The sequence below is a fragment of the Schistocerca americana genome, chromosome 4, assembly GCF_021461395.2.
Source record: "Schistocerca americana isolate TAMUIC-IGC-003095 chromosome 4, iqSchAmer2.1, whole genome shotgun sequence".
NCBI lineage: Eukaryota > Metazoa > Arthropoda > Insecta > Orthoptera > Acrididae > Schistocerca > Schistocerca americana.
Window position 1 is genome coordinate 67,298,070 of NC_060122.1, and position 11,594 is coordinate 67,309,663.

Consider the following 11,594-nt stretch of genomic DNA (forward strand, 5'->3'; position numbering starts at 1 on the left):
GCTAATGGATTACTTTAATCACACCCTTCACAAACAATGAAACATATTGACACTCCTCCCTTACTTGGTGGAACAGAATTGCTTATGGTTAATGAGCTGACTCCAGAGCAATTGATATACATTAATCAATAACAAAATTAATAAATATAGTCACCGTAACTTTATATTACATTCTTTGTAACCGAATCAATGACTGTTCAGACTATACTACAACCTCTTCTTATAAACAACAAAAGCGTATCGCATGTTATTGGCTACTGCTTAAGTTTACTTTGTGCACTTTATTATATGCAAGATGATCACAAACAATTTACTGATAGCATAACCCCAATGACCCACGTAAGCCAGAAAGTTTAAATCTAACAATGGAAAATCCAGGATAGAATGTACAATATTATGAGAAGGAAAGTTGCTACTAACCATATAGCGGAGATGCTGAGTAGCAGATAGGCACAATAGAAAGACTCTCATAATAACTTTTGGCCATTAACACACATACAGATGCAGTGTCAGACAACTGAAACCACAATGCGAGCAGCAGCACCAGTGCATGATGAGGGTGCGCCTGGGTGAGGGTAAAGAGGAGACTGGGGCAGGGAGGGTGTCAGACAGTGAAGTGCTGCAGGTTAGACGAAGGGCAGGGGAGAGGTGGGAAGGGGTTGGCAGTGGAAAAAGAGAAATAAAAAGACTGGGTGTGGTGGTGGAATGACAGCAGTGTAGTGCTGGAATGGGAACAGGGAAGAGGCTGGATGGGTGAGGACAGTGATTGTGAAGGTTGAGGCCAGGAGGATTATGGGAAAGTAGGATGTACTGCAGGAAAGTTCCCACCTGGACAATTCAGAAAAGCTGGTGTTGGTGGGAAGGATCCATGTGGCACTGTGAAGCAGTCATTGAAATGAAAGATGTCATGTTTGGCAGCGTGCTCAGCAACAGGGTGATCCACTTATTTCTTGGCCACATTTTGTCAGTGGCCATGATTGGCAGGACACCACTGTGGGAGGGGAGGCAAGGGTGTGCTCTGAAATGAGAAATGTCCTGCCCACTATCCTTCCCACCCCTCCTATTATGGTATTCAGCAGTCCACTGAACCTACAAAATACACTTGTCCATCCTCACACAACCCCTGCTCCCAATTCCTTACCTCATGGCTCATACCCTGTAATAGATCTAGATACAGAACATCTCCCATACATCCTCCCACCACCACCTACCCTAGTCTGGTCACTATCACCACCTATCGCATCAAAGGCAGGGCCACCTGTGAAACCAGTATTGTGGTCTACAAGTTAAGCTGCAACCATTGTGCTGCATTGTATGTAGACATGACAACCAACAAGCTGTCTGTCCACATCAATGGCCACTGACAAACTGTGGCCAAGAAACAAGTGGACCACTGTTGCTGAGCACACTGCCAAACATGACACCCTTCATTTCAATGACTGCTTTACAGCCTGTGCCATTTGAATCGTTCCCACCAGCACCAGATTTTCTGAATTGCACAGGTGAGAACTCTTCATGTTATACGTCCTATGTTCCTGTAATCCTCCTGGCCTCAACCTTCATAGTCACAGCCCTCACCCACCCAGCCCCTTCCTGTTCCATTTCCAGCATTACACACCCATCATTCCACCACCACACGTAGTCTTCCCACCTCTCCCCTGCCCTCTGTCTAACCTGAGCACTTCACTGTCTGACACGCCTACCATACTATCCCTCCCCCTCCCTGCCCCAGCCTCCTCCTTACCCATCCAGCACACTCCCATCATGCACTGGTGCTGCTGCTTACATTGTGGTTTCAGTTGCCTGACATTGCAGTCGTGTGAACAGCGTTTGCTTGAGTGTGTGTACATGTGTCTATTGTAGATGAAGACCTTAATGGCTGAAAGCTATAACTGTGCAGTTTTTGTTGTGCCTAACCATCTCAGCATCTCCACTATACAATAACGTTTGAATCTAAATGGACAGAGGAGGAAAGCAGACATTGGGTTATTGAAGAACCTGTTAGCTAAAAGTAAACAATGGGGGACCCATGAAAACAGTTAGTTGGTGAAGTTGACCTCACTCTTTCAGACAAATGCTCCAGTGCCTTAACTACTGCATGAACCAACTTTATGGGAATCAGTCACCATGGAAAAATTTTTTGGTTTTGTAACTACGAATATATGAAATATCAGGGTACTTACCAGTCATTCAATGCCCTGTGAAGATGCTGCTACATGATCCTTTTCGAAATTCATCAGCTAAGCTTGTATTACACAAAATTTATTAAAAACGTAGTAGCTGGGTCAGCAATTCAAATTCCAAGCACACAAACAACAAATATACATTGGAACTTTAAAGCTGCAGATATATCATCATGATGAATAATCAGGTACTATTAAGTGACAGTAATTTCAAAAATGTCATGCATGTCATTCTTGAATCTCTTTCAACAAGAAACCCCATGATCTAGCAAAATTTGCAACATTTAATATTTAAAGCATTCTCATTTTCAGTACCAGCATGCAACCACAGATACTTCACTCAGGGGTGAATGATACAGATCGAATTGTGTACCAATGTGTGAGCAATACTGACAATTATTAAGGAAGTGCCCAACAAGGTAGCTGACTTCCTTATACAGCATGCCTTCAGCTGATAAAATTTATGGACTTCTTGCATCACCTCAACCCTTCTCAGGCCAAATGAGGAGTTACACGATCAAGTAGCAGCAGCTCCAGTGACAAAAACAGACAATGACCAGGAGAGTGGTGTGCTGAGCACACGCCCCTTCGTATCTGCATCTAGTAACGACTGTCAGCTGAGGATGACACACCCATCGGCCAGTACCGCTGTGTCTTCTGAGGCTTGTTTGGATGCCTACTATCTTTGGAGTAAAGGTTCTGTTTCCAACATGTCTTCAAACTGATATGGGAAATTATTAACAGTGGTAATAGAGAGGTTAACTGTAATAAAGTGAAGCTGACAGAACACACAAAACAATTGGAATAATGGGTCAACTCAGTGTATGACCTGATATCAAAAATACCTTTGTATTAATAAAATATTCCTGAATATGAGGGACTGTAGTTGAAAAAGCATGCACAGTTAAGTGTGAAGATTGAAAGTACACAAAAAAAAAACCAGTGCAAACAAGAGGCAGTTTAGGGAATGGGCAAGGAATAAGACAATGTAAGAAAAATGAGACCATGCCAGTGGAAAATCCCCAAGATACAGATGAGAGCAGGTCCGAGAGAGATGAGGTGTAGAAACGCTTCACTGACTGTCTTTAATACAAAACCCAAATACAAAGTGAGGAACAGTCATCTGTGCAAGTACTTTATCAACCTTGACCCAAGTAAATATGACTTATTGTTCTCTCTGGTAAGGTAGTTCCAGTGAATTGTCATTTGTCCTTATTGTATATGTAAGTATCATACTCATATATAAAAACAAAGATGAGGTGACTTACCGAACGAAAGTGCTGGCAGGTCGATAGACACACAAACAAACACAAACATACACACAAAATTCAAGCTTTCGCAACAAACTGTTGCCTCATCAGGAAAGAGGGCAGGAGAGGGGAAGACGAAAGGAAGTGGGTTTTAAGGGAGAGGGTAAGGAGTCATTCCAATCCCGGGAGTGGAAAGACTTACCTTAGGGGGAAAAAGGGACAGGTATACACTCACACATATCCCTCCACACATACAGACACAAGCAGACATATGTCTGCTTGTGTCTGTGTGTGTGGATGGATGTCTGCTTGTGTCTGTATGTGTGGATGGATGTCTGCTTGTGTCTGTATGTGTGGATGGATGTCTGCTTGTGTCTGTATGTGTGGATGGATATGTGCGTGTGTGCGAGTGTATACCTGTCCCTTTTTCCCCCTAAGGTAAGTCTTTCCACTCCCGGGATTGGAATGACTCCTTACCCTCTCCCTTAAAACCCACTTCCTTTCGTCTTCCCCTCTCCTGCCCTCTTTCCTGATGAGGCAACAGTTTGTTGCGAAAGCTTGAATTTTGTGTGTATGTTTGTTTGTGTTTGTTTGTATGTATGTCTATCGACCTGCCAGCACTTTCGTTCGGTAAGTCACCTCATCTTTGTTTTTATATATAATTTCTCCCACGTGGAATGTTTCCCTCTATTATATTGATATCATTATACTCAAGTATCATTATACTCACCCTGTGTGAAAAATCTGATATAAAGATTATCATTTATGAAAGCAATCCATAAACATTGAAATTATTGAATCAGTGTGTAGTTTTGGTCATAAACCAAGTAATTACATCATCTGCAAGCACATTCAAATATTATAGCTGGATGTCAATTCCAATACCCTAATATAATTGTATCACATTCTGTGGATCATAACCCAGGAAGAACACCATGATGTCTAATGAGTTAATGTAGGGCTCTACATTAACAGAAGTAGCTGTTACAAATTACTTTTACATAATATATTAACAAATAGCTAGCATCTGTCAGATTAACTATTTGTGCTACAAAAGGCTGTGAGCACAATTAGTGAAGCAGGTGGATGGAGAATGTCATCTGACTAATCCCAGTGCAAGCTCTCAGTGGAACCCATTCCCCACCTTTACACTTCATGAAAATCAAGGCATTAAACCTAAGATCTCTGCATTAGTAGTGAGTGATTTTAACCACAAGCCCATGATGTAGTAAAGTAGTAAGAAAGCCACTAGTTTAAAGAAGTTGCAGGCTGCAACTGAGTATTTACATACATACGCTGAAATTTTACGAAGTCTGCAATACTTGTGGCCTATTTGTTATCAACATTGCTATGCTCACTCAATGGTTTTCAAACCTTGAGTCTAAGTCTGATAATTTACAGGATCACCTTCTGAAAATATGTCTAAATATTAAGCAGAGCTTGCTGGTGATTTTTTTTTCCACGTCTTTGGGAGCACTTTATTATGTAGAAATTAAACAATTTAAGCATCTACCATGGAACCCCCCCCCCTCCCCCCCCCCCCCACACACACACAGACACAGACACACACACAGACACACACAAAATATATATATATATATATATATATATATATATATATATATATTAAAAAGTGAGATAAATAATTGGTTATTATCCATTCTTTTGAGGTATGAAGCAGCAATAATTCATTTCTTCAAGTAGCACACTGACATATCACATTAGCATTAATTTGTGACAGGAATCAATATGTGTAGATATTCAAACACTTCTAAATTAATAATGAAATAAGCACTAATCATGGTAAATCCATCTCACTTTTCATTCTGGAGGCAATAAATAGTGGCACACAAATTAATGTGTTCTATCAGACCACACTATTTGACTAGCTGAAAAAATTTTAATGAAGTTAATGAGTCATACTCAATGCAGAAATATCTTTGGAAACACCAACAACATCTAGCACAGCACAGGAGTGTGACAGAACCATATATACTCAACTACATGTCAGTACTGCTGTCCTGCAGTTTGTGAAAAATACAGCTACATACAGCAGCAATATTACTAAAGTGCTGTACTGAGCAAAAGATCAACAGCTGATGAACACTTTCCCAAAATCTGAACTCTTGCAAGTGGCTCTTAACAAAATATGAGTGCCAATACATGCACAGATAGGAAAAATATTTAATAATGTTTTACTGCACTATCAGTTAGCACTTACCAACCACCAAATACTAATTATGTAAGATAGAACCAATACATTACAGCAGCATCTTAATGAAATAATTTCATTCAGGAAGGAGACTGTTAGAAAACTTTCATCTAAAATTATTTGGCAGCTTTCCTTATTAAATTGGATTGACACAAATGAGAATTCAAATAAGAGCTGTACAATATAATACACATTAAGTCAGTACGAGAACAACAAATGATAATTCCAATGTTAGGGGTTACATGACAAATTCTACAGCAGAATAGTTCTCTCTTAAAATTCTGACAGTATGCAGTACCATACTACTTAAGGAAAACTATGCCAACCCCTATACATGTCAAAACTGAAGGGAAACAGTCATTCTTCTAGTACACTAAGACCCTCTACCACAAAGTGTATGATGAGCCACATAGCACCTGTCAACTGGGCAGCTAACAACAAAATACATACTCAGTTTTGATAATCATGTAGTTTATATTTAAGGTTGGATTTTTATTTTTACGATATATTTCACAGAGCAAACAATTATCTCCTTTTTGTTTTGATCTTTTATTCAGTCCAAGTTATGAACAATTTGCACAGACATTTCAGTAAACACTCATAATATTCAGAAGTAGACAGGTTTGTATAACTTCATTCGAACAAAACATTACATAAAAGCAATCATAAAAATAATTTGCAGTCATGTCAAATATATCAGTAGGAAATTGATAGTTCATTATAATTATGTGCTAAAAATTCAACAAATTTTACACAATCACCACATTACATACAGATATGCGAAGAGATATCTACCACCAAAGCACCACCAAAACTTTTATGTGGAAGGATATAAATATCTTTATTAGCCAACTGAAAAAAGAACTTCAAAGAATTTTCAACAGTTTACACTGAGACAATACTTCCAGAAAATTAACATTAAATTCGAAAAATTGTAAACAAGTTGCAAAACTGTTGCATAAAAATAGTGGTCAAATAATTATTTCACCTATTCAGAGGCACTTAAACTGCAGCATATACTTAGAACTGGGATTAAAACTGTTTGTTGTAAAAATTTAATTATGTTTTGAAACTTTCGCCTGAGGAAGAAAATAGCAGAATAAAAGATCACCAGTTTACATTCATTTACATTTTCTTATTTGACTTAAGTCTAACGATATTTATTTCAATATATTAAGTATGCTTTCTCAGAATGTTGCTTATAACATCTGCAGTATGCATATAAAAAGTATTTTTGAGGAATAAGTCCACTGTAGGCTCCAATAATGGTAAAAACTCTAGTCTCATCAGTACAAATGCCTCATAAGTAAATGAAACAAAATCCCTGTGAGTAGATCACTTTAGCAACTTTAAAAGTTTGAAATGTGTGTAGTTTTAAAAACAGCTTTGTCTTGAGTAGTATAATATGGCTGTAGAATAAAAGAGGCATTGCCATTGATTCAGCTCATCAGTGTGATAAAACTCCGTGAAAAATATTTCTAACATATTTTGGTTAGATTTCATGAAAATAAATACATATTTAACAATATTTCTAAACATTTTCATCCATAAATGAGCCTCTGCACAGTACTATCAACAAACAATGTCAGAGTCAATTATAATTCTCAGTGCACACACACACACACACACACACACACACACACACACACACACACACACACACACACAGAGAGAGAGAGAGAGAGAGAGAGAGAGAGAGAGAGAGAGAGAGAGAGAGGTGGTGCCTAATCATCCCTCACTTCACTACAGAATCTTCAATCTGGCTCCACGCCGAAAAATAATTTTACACTGCATTCTAAAAGTTAGCTATGTCATACATATATGTTATCATACAACATCAAGAGAACATGGATGATTGATCAACACATTCAAAACACGAATGGGTCTTGCTAGTTACCATAATATATACTGTATGTTTATGACACCATACCTGAACATTTACACAACTAGAATACCATTTTCTGTTGTAAATTGCATTATCTGAAAAAATTAAACTTGTTACATTTATACTAATGTAAGAGTTAACAAAGCTCAGAAAGAAAGCAGAATATGCAATGGAATTTGGATGGAGAAGTATGTTGTCCTGCCACTAATAAAACTGATTCATCTACCAAATCAGCATTAATTACATATTTTTCGAATTACTTCTCAGTTTATACTATAGGTTTTTGCCTGTAAATCATAACTGTCATCAATACAAAAGAAACATACAAAATATAAAACAACGATTACAATTACAATTAGTCCACCACTAATGGCAATGTCATGTACCTTTGTAACATGAGTGTGGACCTGTATATGGACTGTGGACATCCACATTCCTACATTTCAGTTATAACTTGCTGACATTCCACTGAGAAGGCAAAGTAATTAATTAGAAATTTATTCAGAAAACTATTTTATACTTCAAGATCTTGGGTACTTATTTTCTGCATATTTTTAATTGTGAGAAGTCAGACTATTCTTTGCAGTTAACAGGTACATGAAATGCCAGTCAAAGTAATTCTATGCAAATCCGTCTGTGCCTCAGCTGTGTCCATCTTTCATTTCATAGTTGACACTCGTTTGCTGTTCAGAGTCAATTGGTGTTTGACATCTGACAATATCACACAACTTCAATGCCAATACACTCAAAATTGAGTCATAACCCACAGACAGTAACTCTCCTTCAGGAACTTTATGTGCAAAAGTATCTAAAGTGATTAGTAACAGGTTTGAGCGCATATGCCAATCACAAATACACTACACTACAAAACAAAGATTTAGTCCTTACACAACTGAGCCACAAGACACAGTTGAACTTAAATCTTACCACCATTAGAGACATGTTGCAACAGAACTGCAATCTATTAATGAAACAAAGTCTCTTTTAAATCATTCCAAACACATTTGATTAAAAAAAAACAATATGAAATTTTTCACTTCAACTGAGTCAACACCAGTATAGAGCAATGGGACTACTTTTCTGTCCAAACATGCTACAAATCCATTCCTGTGTCATTTTAGATCAAGTACAATGCATTTTTAATACTGGAACACCATTTCAAAATTTTTTAAACTTTTCAACCAACTCTCCTTGTTAGCCACCACTAAAGGCAAATTTTGGAGTCATTGCCAGTGACCAAACCACTGACTAATTTGAATCAATGGTGTATTTGGCTCCTAAGAAGATGACATTAACAGTGAAACAACAAGACATTCTGAAATGGTGCTCCAGCTCAGTCATAGGAAAAGAAAAGATGTTGACAATATAACATAAAAAATACTTCTTGGGCTGCTTTTTACAGAAAACAATAAAATACTTTTCTTTGGCAAAGTTCAAAAATTGCTTTGTCTTTAATGCACTCACTTGGAATGCACAATTTTCTTATATACAGGAAAATGTACAAAAATTACGAAAGATTAGTTTTCAGGATAGGCAATGTTAGAAAGTATCTTATATGAAGATGGTTAGTTACAAGTAACACATTGCAAGACATGGTATGAAGACAGTAGTGGGAGAAGGAAAACTGCAGTCTGCAAGTTCCATTGTGTTAACATTAGTAATGCACTCAGCCAGTTTACCATAGCCTGACAAAAACATTAGTTGGTATGGCACTTCAAGTGGTGTGGTCTAGCTCGCAACTATGCAGAATTTTTATACTTCCCTAGCTTACTAAACTTTCTCAGTAGAATAAGAAGCAAGTAAATGATTAAAAATTAAACCTACTCAGTCAAATATTCAAAGTTTATAGTTGACGGAAAAATATTTGCATCAAATCAACCTAGAAATGTAACTGGCATCATTAGTGGCATTTACGAACAGCCTAAGTTCCACGTCCTGCCTAACACACCTAACTTTAATTTTAAAAACAGTAATTACAATACGAAGATCAGGTACCTTACACAAACTAGTGGGATAAACTTTTACCTAATGTTGTGGAAAACAACCATTAGTCAGGAACAAATTTTAATTATATGAAAGAAAAATCTCTCATCTACATTATAACATCTTCCAAGATTATTACAGAGTAATCAAAACATGTATGAAATATTTATGGATTAAAAAAAAAAAAAAAACAACAAAAAAAACAACAAAAAACGATACTTATTTCATATGACTAGACATATAGCATATTGCACACACTTTCAGGATGACTAGATCTCATACTGACTGTGGTAAATACATTAATTATTTTGCCATTTTCAGCATGACCAACAATTAAAATGCTCTGATAAATAGAACCATAATACTGTTAAAACTGAGATCCACAATAATACTGCTTGAGAGGACACATTTGTACAGTTGTGTGTGTCAATAGGCTCCTTCATCAAAGAAGTCATCGTCTTCCTCCATATCTTCATCTTTGGGTGTGTATTTCTCACGGTAGGGCTTGTGACACAGTCTACGACAACCAGGGCAGTACCAGTATGCAAGCACGCCAACAGCCACCCCAAACAATAGTGTTGGCACTACAAGGGCGAGGATTAGATGGCGCAGATTTTCATCCCAGTCATACCTGGCAACAACCATTTCTGGATAGGCGCGGCTGAAATAACATGGGAATGGTTGCTTCACTGCCATTTCATCTCCATCACCTCGGAATTTCTTGGCAAAAACTGAACAGTTCACACTTGGCGGGTACCCACAGCCTTCCGTGTTGATGAAGAAACGTGTGCCAACAACATCCCAATTTGGAAGTGGGCTGAAGTTGCGGGCAGAGCCAGCTGCATACGGCTCGCGGCTGTAGTTAACAAGAATCTGATGACAACGAGCGGGCGCAGTCGTGCAGCCCTCACGGCAAGATGCCCAAGAACAATTACGCAGTCCTTCTGCATAAACATGTTCCACAGTTGCACACGTTACAGGTTCAGATTCATAGTCGGACACAATTGCGGATATTGCTGGATCTACTACAAAGGGAATTAGGAACAGAAAGCCAAATACTGAAAGAACAGCTGTGGTACCAAGGCAAAGCGAAGTGTAAAACTTTGCCTTTTGCAAAAGTGTTTTTACTTCCGGAATCTCTTCTGCTGGTTCCAGGCCGCCGCCGCCACCCCCGCCCTCTTCTCCCATTATCATTGTCGCCTCTTCGGGGTCCATTGTAGCGTTTTCGAGTCCACAAGGGACTCGTACACGTTCGTACAGAAATTTGGACTTCAGTCTGATGAGTGATATAATCCGTTGCTTAGATAAAAGCAATCGGATCTATGTAGGGCTATGTTGCTCACGCTCGATTTACGAATGTGTGTTATGAATCAAATAACGTAAGCATAAGTTTCCTAATACAATGATGGTGAAGCGGTTTGAGCGAGAGACATTTTCACAGTCACTTAGACACCACAAGTAAATGCCTAGTACTTCTAAGAAGACATTCTGCCGACGAAAATTAATAAGGATCAAGCAGTGAAAATTCTATGTTTACTACAATTTAGGTTACCTTTGTTCGTCTGCTGTTACGTACAAATGGGAATAACAAAAGTGACGCAGAATTAAATGACCATTTTCTGAAAAATCTTCCTAACACACATGACGAAATCTAATCTACAGGAAACAAGGTTGTAAGTTCTTCGCTATCGCCACTACTCTACTGGTAGCTAGCAACTGTCAAATTTCGGTCCGCGATTACAAAGACAACAACACCGGTTGCAAAGATGTTCTGCTCTTTACTCCTACCAAAGATTCTGCGAAAACAGTACACACCGCTCATTCACACTACGATGGATCGATGCAAAAAGCTTATTCGTATGAAAGATATTTATTACTATTTCTCATTTTGAAATGGCTATCCACATTACAAAAGACGTTAGAATTCGCATATAACAATGTGTTAACAAGTTCCACAGCATATATAGCTTATGAGCATTACAAATCTCATTTAAAACCATACCCAATACCGATGTATTCCTATGGAAGATATTTATTATTATTTCTCATTTAAAATAGCTATCCATGTTACAATATATGTC

At 38.0% G+C, this 11,594-nt stretch overlaps 1 protein-coding gene across 1 annotated transcript; it reads right to left on the reverse strand.

The window, feature by feature from the left end:
• Positions 1-9,737: 9,737 nt before the first annotated feature.
• LOC124613101 (protein tipE-like) lies at positions 9,738-11,242 on the reverse strand. The gene has a single exon (XM_047141694.1). The coding sequence runs from the start codon at positions 10,726-10,728 to the stop codon at positions 9,940-9,942; it is 789 nt and encodes a 262-aa protein (XP_046997650.1). The 5' UTR covers positions 10,729-11,242; the 3' UTR covers positions 9,738-9,939.
• Positions 11,243-11,594: the final 352 nt, after the last annotated feature.